This window comes from Haplochromis burtoni, unplaced genomic scaffold (genome assembly GCF_018398535.1).
Source record: "Haplochromis burtoni strain Fernald_Lab_line unplaced genomic scaffold, NCSU_Asbu1 Contig_97, whole genome shotgun sequence".
Classification (NCBI taxonomy): Eukaryota; Metazoa; Chordata; class Actinopteri; order Cichliformes; family Cichlidae; genus Haplochromis; species Haplochromis burtoni.
The window spans coordinates 801,896-819,388 of record NW_024582458.1 but is presented as its reverse complement, the minus strand read 5'-3'; the positions used below and the strand labels follow the sequence as shown (position 1 = coordinate 819,388).

At 42.5% G+C, this 17,493-nt stretch overlaps 2 protein-coding genes across 3 annotated transcripts in view; one reads left to right on the top strand and one right to left on the bottom strand.

The window, feature by feature from the left end:
- The window catches only part of LOC102306738 (solute carrier family 41 member 1), a 15,303-nt gene extending 1,914 nt beyond the window's left edge, over positions 1-13,389 (top strand). The window contains exons 1-10 of one of the 2 annotated variants that reach the window (XM_005933462.3): positions 966-2,366; positions 3,832-3,939; positions 4,199-4,270; positions 5,567-5,711; positions 5,804-5,950; positions 6,335-6,479; positions 6,578-6,657; positions 9,660-9,794; positions 9,995-10,143; positions 10,248-13,389. In XM_005933462.3, coding sequence (XP_005933524.1) covers positions 2,172-2,366; positions 3,832-3,939; positions 4,199-4,270; positions 5,567-5,711; positions 5,804-5,950; positions 6,335-6,479; positions 6,578-6,657; positions 9,660-9,794; positions 9,995-10,143; positions 10,248-10,427 — 1,356 coding nt within the window. In that variant the 5' untranslated portion in view covers positions 966-2,171 and the 3' untranslated portion in view covers positions 10,428-13,389. Of the gene's footprint in view, positions 1-965; positions 2,367-3,831; positions 3,940-4,198; positions 4,271-5,566; positions 5,712-5,803; positions 5,951-6,334; positions 6,480-6,577; positions 6,658-9,659; positions 9,795-9,994; positions 10,144-10,247 lie in introns of those variants that run through there. The other variant, XM_042222902.1, reaches the window with a different exon arrangement.
- The window catches only part of LOC102306447 (carbohydrate sulfotransferase 11), a 23,202-nt gene continuing 17,847 nt past the window's right edge, over positions 12,139-17,493 (bottom strand). The window contains exon 3 of the mRNA XM_005933461.3: positions 12,139-16,347. Within this exon, the coding sequence (XP_005933523.1) occupies positions 15,502-16,347 (846 nt within the window). The 3' untranslated portion in view covers positions 12,139-15,501. The remainder of the gene's footprint in view (positions 16,348-17,493) is intronic.

The following is a 17,493-nucleotide window of genomic DNA, read 5'->3' as shown; positions in this document are numbered from 1 at the left end:
ACACACACACACACACACACACACACACACAGTGATACACATAATCTGCATGCTTCTGGGTGGATGTAAAGGCATGCATATACGCAGTATAATCCAGTGGATTGTATGACGAGTGAGATACATGTCTTTAACTTTTTGATAGATGTTCCATGTTGGTTTTAAAAGTGAATCTAGCATCCAGCCAGAGTCCTCAGTGTTTCTAACTTTTATGGGACAGATACTGTTTTCCTACTGAAAGCAGGACCTGTTTCCTTTTTATTACATAAAATTTACTACCAAACTTTGAGAGGAAGAGGTGCAGTGAATCTTCACTGACATTGAAATATGGACTGAAGCTGCCTCTGTGTTTGGCAACAGGCCCTTTTGAGATTTATTTGAAATGTAATATGAGCTCCGGGATCTAGAAAAGCCTTTTGGTGTTTTGCTGGTGCGTTAGTGAAACAGAGAGATGTGAGGTGATCTGAGATGCCAAAAAGCAATGCTCAAGAAGATTATTTTAGTTACAGCTCAGTGTTTAGCAGCTGTTGCTTCACTGTTCAAAGTACAGGAAGAAGTCAGAAGGGGGAGCTGTAGAGAGTGGAGCACCAAGTCATGTCTCAAGGACACTTTTCAGCTGAGTCACTGTCCTCATGTACGTGTGTCTGAGACAATGTCGTTTACAAAGCAGTCTGCTTCATCTGCTCTGCTGTTTTACATTATTTTACTATGTTTACTGTAGTTTGACCAGAGGGGAGGAAAAAACGCTCTTTTTAAACACAAAGTCGCAGAACTTGCCCCATTTCCATCTTTCGCTTCCACCTAAAGCAGCAGTTTATCCACATGAAGAAACAGCAGATTATTATTGCTGTGCCATGCGTCGCTAATCATTACTTTGTGTAACACAGAAGAGCAAATGACATAAGAAGGTGTGACGTAATGATCTCTGACAGACTGTAAATATCAGTTAGTGGCAGCGTGTGTGCTTCCTCCAGTCAAAGAGGATACACTGCATCCTCCGCAGGCAGCAGCAGCACCACGTGTCTGTGACAGGTACAGCACCTGCTGCTCTGAGTGCGTCACCCACTCAGAGTGTGAGGAGAAGGAGGAGCTATCAAAGAGGGGGAGAGCACATCTGCAGTCTCCTCTGAACTGATCTGAAAACAGACCAGGAGGAGAGAAGAGTCCTGATACAGCCTGGTCACTTCTGCTTCTACTCAGACATCTTTCTGATCATCACGCCTGCACACACACTCGTGTGCACTTTTCCTGTGACTGCCACCATCACAGAAAACGTCACGACTCATCGATCCACCTGGAAGACGAGGGAAGCCCTACCAGAAGAACAACAACAATCACCCTGCCTCCTCAGACAAGCCTCAGACGTCAGACCGTCCATCAGCGCAGCCTAGGCCGACACCGAGGCGTCCCACAGATTAAAATGAAGAAGGTGCTCCAAAGCAGTGAGGCTCACACAGAGCAACAGCACGGCAGCGAGGAGATAGAGAGGGAGAAGGAGTGGCAGCACAGTAGGGCTGAGAAGAAGCTGCTGGCCTTCTGGATGTCCTTGTCTCACAGGACCTGGACCTTCTTCAGGCCCCGCGAGAGGCCGGGATTCCAGCGCTCCGCCTCAGCCGCCCGGCTGCTGAAGAGTGAGGCGTGAGGAGAGAAAGACAGGGGGCATGTGTGTGGCTGGAGAGTGTGTGTGTGTCTGTGTGTGCGTGTGTGTGATGGTCTGTCAGTAGCACAGTGTCAGAAGAGGCCTGGCAGACCTGCTGTCAACTGGTCCTGTGTGTGTTGTCTGTGTGTGTGATTGTGTGATTGTGTGAGTGGTCCATTCAAGTAGATGAAAGTTTCCATTCCTCTGGCTAGTCCACCATTTGCAAAAGCACTTTGTGTTGCTGCCCTGCCAGTCCTGGAGTGACAGGTGTAGGGCAAAGCACTGTTTACTTCTTCTTTAAGCATTGTTTTTCATCACCTGTGACTTAACGGCAAGCCTGGATTTTTGTCACAAGAACTTAACAGTCTGGAAAAAGGAAATCTTCTCTGTCCTGGTTACAACTTCTTACTCTAAGTGGATCGTTACATTCTTTTCAAACTAGCCTTCACGGATTCAGCTCGAAAGCTGAGTTTGTGGACACTCCTCGCTAGAAACACTTCAGCTCGAGGCAAGGATGGGTTAACAGGGATCAGCCATGGTGGTGACCCATCTGGCTCTGGAGTTTCGTTTCCAGGGGAAGAAGCTGAGGGGCTTCAAGTGCAACCTAACCCGCTCAGCCTGCCGCTTCCTGCCAGAGAACTCATGGATCATTGCAGCCCAAATCCTGCTGCCTTACCTGGTGTCTGGCCTGGGAATGGTGGCAGCAGGAATAGTCATGGATGTTGTGCAAGTATGAAAACTAATTATTTTCAATGTGTTAAATTGTATACACTAATTTCTAATTAGGTATGATTGTAAAACAGGTTTTATAGTGACAGTGTTTAATGTAACCTTGAATGGTCAGTAGTGAGGATGAAAGAGGTGATTATGTCATTCCCTATATATGCTTTGCAATCAAACCAAGATGTACAGAAATAATAGGAACAAATGTTAGTGGTAGGCTGAAATATGAAGATCAGCCGTCTTCCATTAAGGATTCAGTTTTATTTATTAGCAGATATCTGTACACCTAACGCTGTGTCCACAAAGGAAGCTGATTATATATATATATATAGCTACTAGCTAACCTTAGCTGGTAATTTGTACTCCACCCTCTCACACAACTATGGTTATTTCTTGCTCCACAAAACAGAAATAAAGTGGCAGCCAATATGTTAAAGTTGAGGCCACAATATTCAAATCCAAAGTCCAAAACTAATGAATGATGTCACTTGGTCACGTGTAACAGCGATGGCCGTCTTACAGGCAACACTTTACTTGCTAGCTTTTTTTTTTTTTAAGACTAAATGAAAGATACAAAAAACGAAGCATATTACATACTTTTACACTTTTAAAATGAAGTAAGCTTTTAAGTGGACTGAACCATTGTTCTGTTTAAATAAATGAGGAGTCTTCACATCCAGTTTAGTCTCTGAGTTGCTGCTGCTACTGAAAGACTGAACAGACCGTGACGTCTGGTGCTGCTGCAGTTGGATACATGCTGTTCTAAATTTACTATTAGATAAATCATACACCCATTCCTAAATATTCATACACAGCCTAAACCCATAAATCCAAAATCTGGATTAATATACTAACACAGACAAGTTCGACTGTTTTACCAGCATGTTGATAGTGTAGCTGTATGATGCAAAATGCTGCAGAGTACTGTCAATGTTCTGGCTGTCTGTTTTAGCTAAACACCATAGCAAATCTTTGTTAAAGGTTGTGTCAATTAGCTTGGGAGAAAATCCTTTGGACTAATGTTGTAAACATTAATTAAACCAGAAGTGAAACTTTGTTTGAGCGTGTCCACATTTATGAAAATGCAGGGGTCTTACTCTGAGGTAGTCAGCTCTCCCACTGCCAAAAATAATCCATCAACCCCTGGAAATTATTAATGTTGCTGCTTTCTTCATATGAAAGCACTGGTGCTTATCTGACCACAAAGAATGTGATTAGATAAGAACACAGTGACCACTCACCCACTGCAGTCCTAGTATTTATTAGACCACAAATCTGGAGTGTGTATGAGTGATTTGATCAGATAGAACCGGCATGTCCTCAACAAAGCTCCAGGAGATCACTTGCTGTGTTTTTCACCTATAAAAGTGGTGAAAGGAAAGAGAGAGTGACCAGTTTAAAAAATAAGGGGCCAACTGTGTTTTAGCAAACAGTAGCTTTACTGTGCAGTTTTTTTGTTTTGTTTATTTTAGCACTGGGAGGTGTTCAAGGAGATCTCCGAGGTGTTTATCTTGGTGCCAGCCCTCGTGGGTCTGAAGGGGAATCTGGAAATGACACTGGCATCCAGACTGTCAACAGCAGTGGGTGGAAACACACTCACACACCTAGTCTTTTAACACAAATATACCTTTAAAACATTACATGATAAACTGACATTGATACAGCATCATTGAACAAGAACCGACAATCAATACATGTGAATTTCTTTATCAAATCTTTCCAGGATTTAGACTGTACTAATAAATAATCTTGTCTGCCAGTGAGAATTGATTTTACACATTCACACTCGAGACTGTGCGATGGAGCAATATGATTACGTAAACCTGTTTGTGCCCACAGGCCAACACAGGGCAGATGGATGAGGCCCAGCAGCAGTGGAGGATGGTGTTCTGTAATCTGGCTCTCATTCAGGTGACACTGCAGCACAACGCACTCTTCATCCTATTAATAACACACTCCATCACTTCGCCGGTTCGCTGCTGGCTTCGTGACAATCCGCTTAAACTCAAAAAGCTTTGCTGGGGTGATTAGATCGTCCTCCCTTTCAAGACACTAATGTAGCTCAGCCAATTAACCACACATGATAACAGTCGGGGATGATTAAAAAATGGGAGATCAGATCAGATATTGAAGCACAAAATCCCAAAACTGGTTTAATTCAGTGTCTGCTAATGAAAATACACTCTGCAGTGTACACAGTGCGAGCGGCATGAAGATATTTAACCAGCACTCTTCAAAGTATTTAGCATTTCATATATTTCATGGAAGGATACTGTGAAATGTAAAGTCAGTGCTTCGGCTGATGCCCCTGTATGCAACCTGGTGGCAAATTTCACATAGGTGCACAATTTCAGCTGCTTCAGCCTCTAGACAGGCACTCCTGTTTCTGCAAGCTGCTTTGCAACCCACTTCCCTTCCCCAGTGCTCCTCCAATTCACACTGTTCACTGTATTTCTCACTTAATGTCATGTCAGTGATGCCTCCACTGTTCTGTGAGGTCGGCATGGTATCGCCCTCTTCCTCACCTTACACTCAGCCTTTCACAAGTGCCTGTGAAAGGAACAGGGAGTCCCCATACTGTACAATATGAGTTATTGCAGATGGAAAAAGCAGGCATAAAGTGGTCCTGACACTGATATATTTATTGCTACCACAGAGTTTAATACTAGGATTTATAAACATGCCTAATAAAATATGGAATACAAATTAATCTTTTAACTGTTATGGAGAAAATGTTATAGGATGCTGTTCCTTATTTTCTCCCTTATATGTGTTAAAAATGATCAGGGTAGGTACGAAGTTGTATTTGATATAGTATGACAGAGGGGGGATCCTTAACAGGAACATTTCAGCTCGAAACATATAATTGTATTATAAAAACATGTGCAAAAATATCTGTGGGCACCAATCAGATGAGAGTTGGCTTAAAGGGAGAGGAGCTAGAAAATCTCCTCATCTGATAGAACACAGGGGCTGCTCAAAGGCCTTGTATAAGGTTAAGAAAGTTTGTTTTTTTTTACCATGCAGAGCTATTGTAGTAGATTCGAAGAAGGAAAATATGGAAATAGAATCAGAATCTTTAAGCATTTTTGTTACTCTCACAGGGCACATTTGGTGACATTTTAGTTAAAAGAATAAAATGTCTGAAATCAAACTTGCTCTTTCATTGCTTTGTTTCCTTGTCTTTGCTCTGTCCTTCTTCCTCAGGCTCAGGCCACAGTGGTTGGCGTCCTGGCAGCAGTTGCAGCAGTAGGTCTTGGAGGTCTGACCAAAGGGAGAGTGGATGTTACCCAGGCTGCTGTCCTGTGTGCCAGCAGTGTCACCACTGCTTTCATTGCCGCACTGTCTCTAGGTCAGACAAAGGACCTCGTTGCTCTGGAGGAAGAAACAATGTAGAACACAACATGGAGGAATTCATCTCTGGTATCCTGTGTTTGGTTTCAGGGTTAGTGATGGTGGCAGTGATCATCGGCTCCAGGAAGGTGGGCATCAACCCAGATAACGTGGCCACGCCCATCGCTGCCAGCCTGGGAGACCTCATCACTCTGTCTTTGCTCGCTGGGGTCAGCAGTCTCTTCTTCCTTTACAGAGGTCAGAGGTCATATATAACATTATAAAAGCACCATTTCAGTACACAGTATGTTTCAATATTCTGAACGTTTAAAGAAACAAGATCGCAGCTACAATTAGAGCATTTTTTGTGATATAAAGCAGTCGTTAAAGCAGGTTAACTAAGTTATTACAGCCAGTTATTAGCAAAGTGTTTCAGCCAGGAGAGGGCAGCAGATCCCATCTCTTATTTTTATGCTTACAGCAGAAGTAGATGCCAGACATTCTGACAGTCTGCTCTTTCACCAATCCCTGCTCCCTCTCAAAAAAGACTCAAAGATAAAGAGAAGCAATCTTTTTTTTTAGTACATGAAGAGTTTGTGGAATATTTTTGAAAGATTTATTCTCTACAATGTTACTCTGCAGACATATGGTACCTGCCCTCTGTGGTGTGTGGTTTCTTCCTGTTCCTCGTCCCTGTGTGGGTCATTATTGCTAGTCGCTCTCCTCAAATCAGAGAGGTCCTAAAGTCAGGCTGGCAACCAGTCATTTTGGCCATGTCCATCAGCAGGTGAGGCAACCTGTCACAGATCACTGTGTCACTTCCTTTTCAGTGTAGGAGTGCAATAGGTGCAACTCACATGTATCATGTCTTTTCTTCTTCCCCAGTATTGGTGGTTTGATTCTGGATAAAACTGTGAGCAATCCAAACTTTGAGGGTATGGCAGTGTTTACTCCAGTCATCAATGGTGAGTAAAAGAAGAACCAGCCAGTGCAGATATGTGCAGAAAAAAAATTACATTTTTCCGTTTCTTCTTAATTTCCCCTGCAGAGCATTCATGCAAACAGTTAATAAGTGAGGGATAATAAGGTTTGAAATGCACATTTTAAACCTTATTATGCAGCATTTATTAACACTTTAAATACATAAGCAAATTATCCACTGGTATTTTTGAAATTTTGAGAGAAAGCTTTAATTTTATTGGAGTGAGACAGAACACCGAACAAAAATCCGGAAACAAAAATAAATAAAAGTTATGAATTGATTTGGATTTCATTGAGTGAAATAATTATTTAATACCCAAGCAAAACATGACTTACTTGGTGGAAAAGCCCTTACTTGTCAGGGTCCTGGGTCTCCTGACCCAGCACGTTTAGTTCTTTGTGATTTTTGTGTTATTGTACTTGTGTGAGTTATTCTATGGTTTCTAGTTTCGATCCCTTGCCCTTCATGTTTCTCTGTGTCCCCTCTGTTCTGTGTAAGTCTGTGTCTGCATGTTTGAGTTCCCCTCTGTGTCTTTCAGTTCTTAGAGTCCTCTGCCTTGTGGTTTATGTCTCTGTGTTTCTTAGTTGCTGTCTCCACTGTGTCAAGTTCGCGTCTCTGTTTCTGTCTCTGATACTTCCTGTTTTACTTTGAAGGTCCGTGTCTTATGTGAATGCATCCTGCTTTGCTTGTCTCATCAGTCCTGATTTCTCCCAGCTGTGCCCTCCTTCTGTGTCTCATTCCCCTCGTTACTCCCCAGTGTATTTAAACCCTGTGTTTCTCTGAGTCAGTGTTGTGTTGTTCCTCACGCTGTGTGGATCTCCCTGTGAATTTTAGGTTGTTGTTTCCCAGTTTAGTTTACTTTGTATGCCCGTTTTTCTGTGACCAGCAAATAAAGCTGTGGTTTTGAGTGCATCCCTTGAGTCTGTGAGTCCTGCACTTTGAGTCCTCATCTCCTTCCTGCCACACGGCGTTTCATGACATTACTGGCAAGTACAGGGCATTGAGCCCACTGTTTTTGTGACCGGGTGCTTTATAAACTGGTAACCCGAAGCTTCAGTCCCCTTCTATACGACTGATTTCTCATTAACCTTAATGAGCTTCTGCTTTAGCCACTCTTTGTGTTGCCTTGGTGTTTTCATGGGCCATTGTTGTGCAGAAAGACCCATCCAATGTTCTGGCTGAGAGGAGGTTCTCATCTAATATTTTACATGACCCCTGGATTCCTGCTGAAAAGTCATCCTATACACTTAGATCAAAAACAGCCCAAAGCATAATGTTTCCACCTCCGTGCTTTACTGTGGGGATGTTGTTTGAGCTCTATTTCGACCACAGCACTTTCTCCCAAGCCTTCTTTTATTACTTTTATGTAATGTGTCTTTCCTGGATTTTTGGTTGATATTCTGTCTTTCACCATAAAAATGCAAAACTGCTTGTTTCTTTGGAAGTGAGCAAACTTTTATATTCAGCAGAGGATCAAATAATTATTTCCCCACAGTGGGAGGTAAATGCAACAGCAGTAATGTTATTGTGTGTTTTGCATGCTGCCTAATTTTGTAAAATGGTGTAACTGACTCAGCCTGATTCTAAATCCTGCTCCATTCAGTAAAACAACCACACTCATAAACGCGTCTGCAGCAGTTCAGTGGCAACATCAGCATGCTTGTTTATCATGTTTCAAATCTCATTAGGGACGCATTATCCATCTAATGATTGTTGAGACATTTCAGGGATATCTGTTTGATTATGGTGAAACAATTAGTGGCATATCTTCTCTGTGTGTTTTTAAAAAAAAAAAAAAAAAAAAAGCTGGCATGTTTTTTGAAGGAGAATGGAGAGCAGGAATGTAGGTTTATGGTATTTTCATCCGCCCTCAGCTTTGAAGAATAGTTCATAGTTAGCTTAATTGCTATCAATAAAAAACAAAAAACAAAACATCAAGCCAACTGATGTCATGTGGAAATTGTTGAAGCCTGCAAGAGCCCAGCAGTTAATCCCATCATTTATAAGTCCTGCTGTGTCCACACCCTGACAGCGAGGCGGTAAGCAAGCTGAGCCTTGCTTTTAAAGGGCTTCAAATCTGAGGGCTTACTCAATCATGAGACATTAATGTGCTGCTGATTTCGAGGAGTCTCCTTCCTGTCAAAGTGGGCTAGATCTTTGCTTTGTGGCCAGCCTGCTGTCCACAAAGCAGCATACTAAGTAGAGAGGAATAACAATGGTCTTTACATAAACCACAAGCCTGATCAGAATGCCAACTATGCATTCACTGGCTCTCATTTCCGCAGCATCCCTGCCAACCTCAGTGCTACCCAACACTCCTGCATGTATTGCCATCCCAGTACAGGAAGTGCATTTGCATTCCAATTCAGAGCTCTCCTCTGCAGCCTTGCTGACCAGAAACACTCCATTTTTTTTGTTCAAATGAGCCATGTGCTCCAAAGCTCAGCAAATCCTGGAGGTTTTGTTTTTAATGACATAAGCCCGAGGGGTGAGCAGCATTGGGACTAATATGGCACAACAATGAGTATGCCTTTTCCAGACATTCAGAGAAGAAAGCCCCCGGGAGACCCTGCTGTAGGAATAACTGCTGAATAGATTCCTAGCAAAATTAGTTGTTGGACGGTGAGTTATTTTTCCAAGATAACTCCGTTAACTCTCCAGTGCCTGCTCAGCCTCTCGTGTGACTCTCAGATGAAAAGGGAACAGTGGCTTAACAAGTGATGACTGTAATGCACTCTATGATATATGCATGTTTGCAAATACCACAGTAATACAGCCATATTAACACATAAATAAAACGCAACGCAGTGGTTACAAAGTCACTTTGAATGAGCAGTGCTTTCCTGTCATCAGCAACACCACCCTTTCTTTGGTGTTTTCAGTGGAATCTTGGAAAGCAGTTGTGCTTTTTGTCCTGTTATTGCTGTTTTTATTAAAATGTCAAACACGATCAGCTATGCTCAGGACTTGTTCATATCCACACAGGTGTAGGGGGAAATCTGGTGGCCATCCAGGCCAGCAGGATGTCTACTTACCTCCACTACTGGAGTGTTCCCGGAGCTCTTCCGTTCAACATGAGTGAGAAGTGTCCTGGACCCTGTGCTACCTTCTTCTCTTCAGGTTAGATACTGAACAAATACACTATTTACATGTGAGTTGAGTTTCAGTCATGTTTGCTTGGTTCTGTCTCAGGATCTTAACTGCTCCTAGTATGGTTCAAAAGTCAGTCAACTAACTATCAGCCAGAGAGACATGGGAATAGGCTTTTAATGTGCACCTATTGAACAGTCGCTTATGACTTTCTTTCCATGTTTATTCAGATGTGAACTCCAAATCAGCCAGAGTCCTGGTCAGCCTTGTGGTCCCAGGTCACCTCCTCTTCCTGTACACCATCCACCTCCTGCAGGGAGGTCACACTGCCATGACCCCAATGTTCATCATGTGCTTCCTGCTTGCAGCTCTGCTTCAGGTCAGAGATCCTCTTAAAGGTTTTCATTTTCAAAACAACTGTGCACTTTAAAAAGAAACAGAGTCTTCATCTTTGAAACATGTGCGACTGCTGTCACTATGCAGGTGGGGATTTTGCTCTATGTGGCCAGCCTGATGGTGCGCTGGCTGTGGAGCAGGGGCCTGGATCCAGACAACTTCTCCATCCCCTACCTGACAGCTCTCGGTGACCTGCTGGGTACTGGCTTCTTGGCTCTGAGCTTCAGGCTGATTGTGATGATCAGCTCTACTCAAACTGGACTTTGATACAAAAACATAGTCCTGCACATCCTGAATGCACTGTTCCCTGTGTGCAAGACGCCAAAACGAACTGAAAAGAAGGAACGAGAGGACAGAAGGTGTTATTTCTACACTCATTATCATGAAAAGAAGAATGAAATTTTAGCTAAGGAAAACATATTTAGTACGAGGGCACAGTTTCACTCATTAGATTTCTAATTCTCTCCTCATAATTCGTTAAACTTTAAGATCTGCTCTACATTTCTGTTGACCATGAAACAGCACAGCTGTTACCTCTTTTCCACGAACACAGTCTTTAGGCTGCATCTACCAATCAGTGGTGAATTTCATGTTGTAGTCTAGCCTGTAACCACCAATTCAGTGGTTTCATCTTTGGGCCCAGCAATTTGGTAGTACCAGCCTTCTGGCACCAATCAAAGTCTGTTTTAGCTCTAGATTGGAGACTTGCATTGGGACCACACTGGTACAAAAGGGATATTTGTGTTCAGACAGACTGTCAAGCCTTACAGTTACATACAAAGCAATCTGTAGGCAGTATTTGTCCAGCTGCCATTGAATTGTCTTTGTGAAGTTTCTGATGAGGTCAGACGGAGCCTGAGTGGTCTGTAACAGACAGCTGGTACATTAGCATGTAGGGGAGAATAAACACACCAGCCACACTGTCAGATCTGTGTAAATTACAGCCGGCCCAAAGCTGGAGCAGGTAATGTCTGGTGTACTGTTTTGGTCTCTAGTCCACCTGTTAGTAGGATTATTGGTTACTAGTTTAACTCTAATGGTGTATTCCAATCTATCTCATAAATAATTCACCAGAAACTCAAAGCTGAAGTATATTAGTGCTTAAACGTAGTCACCAGTTTGTTGCACTGTGATAAAGACAGCTTGGAGGACTTTGTTTGTTAGATAGTATTTTGCAAGAAAGAATACAATGCTAGCTTATTAAAATTTAACTGTTTATGCTCAAGAAACAGCAGAGTGAGGAGACATCCAAGGGACTGAAATATTTGCTAAAGAACAACTGAGGAATGAATAAGGAAGAAGCTGAGCACTAATGAGCTGAGCACTTCCCTAATACCTCCTGATGATTATGTACCAAAGTAATCAGCTGGGAGATGTTACATTAGTGAAACAATAGCTAGTAAATAGCCTGTAAATGAAACTAATTCCCTGCTTTGCTGCCATTGTTTCCTACTGTGATCTTACACGTTTTTGTATTCCCCCTAATGAAGTACAGAGCTTCACCTTCAGCCTGAAGCGACAGAAAGAGCAGTTTACATGTAAAAGAATGCTACACGAACGAGTATCTACTTAGCTGGGTTACTTGAGGTGACAAAGAAACAGCAGGTAATAATTTGGTTCAGCCTGTTGTCCAAACATGCTAATAGCTATTGTTCTGTTTTGTTGGTAATGAAAAAGTACACAGTTCTCATTATGTTAGTTTCATAACTGCAGCAAAAACAGGCTGTTACTGTGATGGAAAGCAAAAATATCTGATAGTGTTGGTTAGGCTAGCATACATTTCATAGGCTGTGTCACATTCATTGTAAGGTCCAAATATGTTTTGATACTTTTGCAATTTTGGGTAAAAAACGAATCCCTAAAAACATCCTAGATAGGAAATGATAAAGGAAGTCTTGATGAACAAAGGCCCACATAGTTCCTGAATTTTTCCCCACCAAGTGTGTGTGACCCTTGTTGTTTTGGAAAAAAGCAGACATAACAATCACAACAGATTTTATTTTGTGAAAAGTAAATCATTCATTGTGTGGTTATAATTTATTCACAACATACACTACTGTGCAATAATCTCAAGTCTCCCCATCCATTCATTATATGTTGCTTCCCCTCCCCCCTTCAAGAGAAGGTCTTGAACAACAGTTCTCCAGGTTTTCAGAAGGTCTTTCAAAGTTTTTCTTTGGACAGTGGCTGAGTTTTCACCCATTTTCAGTCCAGTGCTTGCACCGGACCATTTTCAGAGGAATACTTTGTCTGTTAAGCCAATTAACACCGACTTATGAACAGGTATTATCTGAAAACCTGGCATCTCTTGCCATGGTGTGCAGTGTGTTGTTAAAAAAATGTGAGGAAACTGTGGTGTTGGAGATCATGATCCACTATGCAATACCACACGGAAAGCATTTAATTGGCAGCAACTTCATTTGTCTGCATGGCAATGATCCCCAAAACACGGTGCAGCACTGAGTCATGGATCGGCCTCCCCAGAGCTCAGACCTCAACATTACTGAAGCAGTGATCTCGGCAGAGAACTGAACAAAAGGTAGAAAGATCCAGAGAAGAGCTTTGAGTGTCCTTCAAAAAGCCTGGAGAACTAATCGTGAGGGCTGCTGAACAAAAATCACAAAAATGCTTTGAAGCTTGTTACAATCGTACAGACACTGTTTTTGCATTGCATACTACATTGCACCCATTTTAGCAAAATATAAAGAAATGAGGGACTTTTGCACTATAGTTTATATCAATTTTTACTGTTTTCACTGCTGATAGCTCTTCACACCCAGCACTGAGGCACAGATATTCCCACTGTAGATAAGCAGCATGTAAAAAAACGAGAATACAGGAAACAGGTGGTGGAAGAAAAAATAAACACGTGGACAGGGTGGAGTTGTTTTGCACTTTAGTCTCCATATTCACCAGCTCACTGTGGCCATTATCAAAACCACAGTCCATTCAAAGTGGATGCAGCGAGTGGGAGTAATGTAGAACCACCGTAATAACTGTTGGCACATCTGTACAACTGTTGTCAGCTCCTAAATGTTACACGGCAAATGATCGTATTCAGGCAATAACATATATACTGAGTGTAAATGTATACTAGGCGTTGCACAGTCTGGATGAATGTTAGATTTTAATCGTGCTTATTTTCTGTAGATTTGTGCCTTTTAAACCGTGACGAGCCTTCAGTTGGTTCTTGCCAAATTTCTACTGGATCTCTTATTTTTTTTTTTTTTTTTTTTGTTTGCATTTTTTTTTTTTTTTTTTTTTTTTTTTTTGTGCAGCACGATGCCTGTCGTATTTAACAGTGTCTGTGTTCCAGGTATTGATGGCACGGATTGTTTTTGTGCTGTTTTTGTGAACAAATGATTTAGTATGCACTTTTCTGTATGGGGCCTTCTCAATTGTTTGATATGCACTTTTAGCTCGTCATTAGTGGTCTGGAAATAGCACTCAGAAACAGTAATTAATCCTGTTTCCACTGACATCGAGCTTGACTGGACTTCGTAGTACCGTTGCCTTTATAAACACTTCTAGGTCACATCCAGTCATGGTTTATCATTTCAATAAAAGATTGACATGCAAAATGTGCCCGGCGTATTCTGCATTATTGCATTGAGAATTCTTGTGACTATTAAGGAATTAACAAGTTCTTTCTGAGATGCATTTTATTTGAAAATCGTGAGAGAAACTTTACCTATTTTGGTTGGTTTGACTCTGTGGTATCAGAAATGGCACAATAAATAAAGACAATATCATAGTTCACACAGAAGTCTCCTCCTACAGTACGAAAAAGTAAACAAAGTCACAGTTACAAAAGTTGTCATTTAGAACTGACCCCCCCCCCAAAAAAAGGCCCAAAAGCAAAGGCACACATGTTGAGAGACATTCACTGTCTAAACATGAATTTAATACTTTAATCATTATGCTATGGAACTTGCAACAATAACGTTTGTCGTGCAAATACACTTTTAAAAACAGCAGACCACAACCGGAATAAAATGAAGCCAAAAATATTCCATGCTAGGACTGAGTGATCGGAAAAATATATACGTTTATATCGCATATAGTCCAAAGCTGGGTTTTTAGCACTTTCTTGCTCCTTTTTGGTTGGTGGGTGGGGCTGGGCATATTATGCTAACATAATGGACCAGGAAGCAATCAACCTTTCTACTATCCAATGATTCCTCTGAGCTTTGAGGAGTGCCAGCAGATATCCAGGCCAACGCTTGTTCTACTAACCACTGACGAGCATTTTCAAATTTAGATTCAAATTACTGTCCAATAAAAGCCAGCAGTTTTCAGTTTGCACTTCGGCGATGCGTTCCCTTTTTCCGCTCTTCACATCCTGCATGCAAAAGCCAAAAGCTTCAGGTTGTGATTCTGCATAATTACAAGCAGAAATCTTTTTAAATGGAGACATATTAGACTAAATCGAACCTCAATTCATACTGTACATGTATAGGAAAACATTTCACAAAACACTAAACACTTTTGCCATTTTTAAGTGGCTGCTGTTGAATTGATTGGCACTGAATAAAAACATCTATATTATTCAATCAAATTAAACAAGCAGACCAAAAACTACATGTGCAGTTGGGCAACCTAATCAATTAGCAAGCAGGTTATCCTGCTGTTTGTACCGCGTGGACGCACTTCATCTTACTGCTTAGTTTAGATCCTTTGGTTTGTCCGGTTGAACCGTCTGAGGTTTAAATTGTCATTATTGGACCTTAATCTAACCTTAACTCCAACTCCAGGCAATCAGAGTATTTTTCTCCCAAGATTTGGAAAACTGGGAACAAAGAAACGAATCATTCTGGCTGACAACAGAAAAGCCAGTTTTGCCTCGCTCATAAATATACGGTTAGAGCTATCACGTATGATGACGTAGACCTTAGAGAGTTACAACCATAAACCCAAATAGCGGATTCTTCTTTTCCTCAAATATCTCTTTTATGATTGCAAACAGATATTATAGCAATGCAGTAGTTGGACTGACGGTGGCCCGGTTGGAAAGTTTCAACATATCGCCCAACCCTGTTTCACACATTCAAAAGCAATGAGCAACATCTAGTTGCTCGATAACTACAGTACAAGAGGATTTGCCTTTTTTTAAAATTTTTGTTTTATTTTTTCAGGCATCAATGTTGATCTCATGATTCCTTCAAGAGTTCTCCATCGCAATGTTCGGTCTCAAGAATAAAATTAGTTTTCTTTGGAGCTCTGATAAGGATTGCTCTTCTTTCTCTTAAAACAGAACTTGCAGTGTTTGCATGGAGAAGCTTCTTCTGCAGGTGTCCAGGCTCTGTAATTTAGTTTCTGTGTGCGCGAGTGAAATCCAGCCTCATCTAAACTTGAGGTAGGCTGGTACAGAGTAATTGAAGAGCAGGAAGTCCATGCGATAGAGATTATACAGCTTCTTCTGATAAAAAGGGCTGATGTTGTGGAAGAACTGGGCAGCCATGTCTCCTGTAGTCCTGGTGCTCTTGGACGAGGCGGGGAAGCTGACCTGGTCCTCCACCCCGGCCAGCTGCAGCACGTAGCGGGAGTCCTGCTCCAGCGTCTCGTATTTCCCCACCACGTCATAGTGGATGAGGCAGGGGTGGCACAGTGAGTGCACCCGCTCCCAGTGCTCGTTGAAGGGCTCTTCTCGCTGGGTGGCTGGGTCCACGAGGTAATAGACAAACTCCTCAAAGGAGACGTCATTTCCTTTCTCCAGAGCTTCCGGCTGCGGGTCCGGCCTGTGCTGCCGCACTATCTTTGTGCCGTATCGTTTATGGAAGGCTGTGTTGTAGCTCCGTGTGAATTTGTTGCGGTACGCAGACACCAGCCGCTCAAAGGGCTCGCGCACGAAGACGAACTTCAGGTATGAGCGCAGCCGCTGATTGATCTGGGAGGTGGAGTACTCAGAAAGTGTGCGGAGGTTTCCGGGGATGTGGGCCTCGTTGGCAGGGATTGCGAGAGGGTCTCTGTTGGACCCGGCAACGCCCGTCAGAACCATGAGCACCCGCTTCCAGTTGGTGCAGGCCACTTTGGGCACGTAGCAGTAGAGCAAGCCGTGCTGGTCGTCCACGATGATGTGCTTCAGGTCCTCGGGGATGAGGACTCTGCGTTTGCGGGTATAGGAGCGACAAGCTTCTTCCAGCAGCTCCCGTCTGCCCTGATGGATCGCCTGTACCGCCGACTCAACCTACAGGGATGAGAGGAATCGCAGAGAATTGGCATTTAGTAAGAAAAGAAAAACCTGAGTTACAATTTATACGAGTTTTTCAGGTCAGTTTATGGCACTGATTGTAAGTTACGATGATAGAAGTTACCAGAAGAAAATTTTCCCTCTTCATGATAAACTCTGCTGTGGCTCTTTTCCCTGTTCAAGCCAACTTTCAGCATCTGTCCTATTAATAGCTACACTGCTGGTTTTGGGGAGGAGCGCATGTAAATGTACCTCGACAGGCTCTTTGATGGTTCATGTCCCACAACTCCTCAGGTATCAGTGCAGGACTTGCATGGCATTAAACCCAAGGAAAAGTGATTTAAAGTTGGGACAGTTTAAGTTATAATGTGACGAATGTGAGAATCTGGCCTTCCTGAGAGGACTCCACTGATTCAGCAGCACTGCCTACATTGCCAATGTTCCCTTCGTCCAATTTTTAAGGAATGTTGAACAATGCAAGTAGGACAGCTCAGATATGACCAACTTTGTAGCTTCAAACAGATCCAATAAGCTCGCTTCCTTCCAGTGCAACACCCCCTAATTTTTCCCCACTTTCACCTTCAGCAACTCAGTGTTGCTTAAGGACATTTAGCAGATTTTGTGCAGCGCCATCCGAGGCTGAAAAAGGCTCTTCTCACTCCAACCTTATCATGATATATGGACGCCGCTTACAGCCTTTTGAATGAGAGAAAATGCGCTCACAGATTTATCTCCTCTGTTGGTCTTAATTATGGCCCATCCCAAACTTTAATCAAGTCACAGGTCATCCAGTTCAACTTGGCCTCTGCGTGGCACAAATGTCTTATTTACTCCTTTCATTTACTCAGCCTGGCATCCCACTGCAGTGGTTGGAGCCCCCAGACTCTCATCTTGACTCTGCGCCTGACCCTCTGTGTTTAGCGGCAGACACCTGAACGACTGCAGAGCCAACACAGATCCTTCCTCTCAGCAGAGGTTTGTGCACTGTGGTTACACAATAGTGCGTTTGAAACTCCTGTTTCAGTCTTTTCATGTGAGCAGGATGCATGAGTTCATAGTTTGAGGATATTAACAGCTGTTAGTGTTTCATAGCATTCAAACCTTCAAAGAACACCAAAGTCTTCTTAAGTGTGCTGAACACTT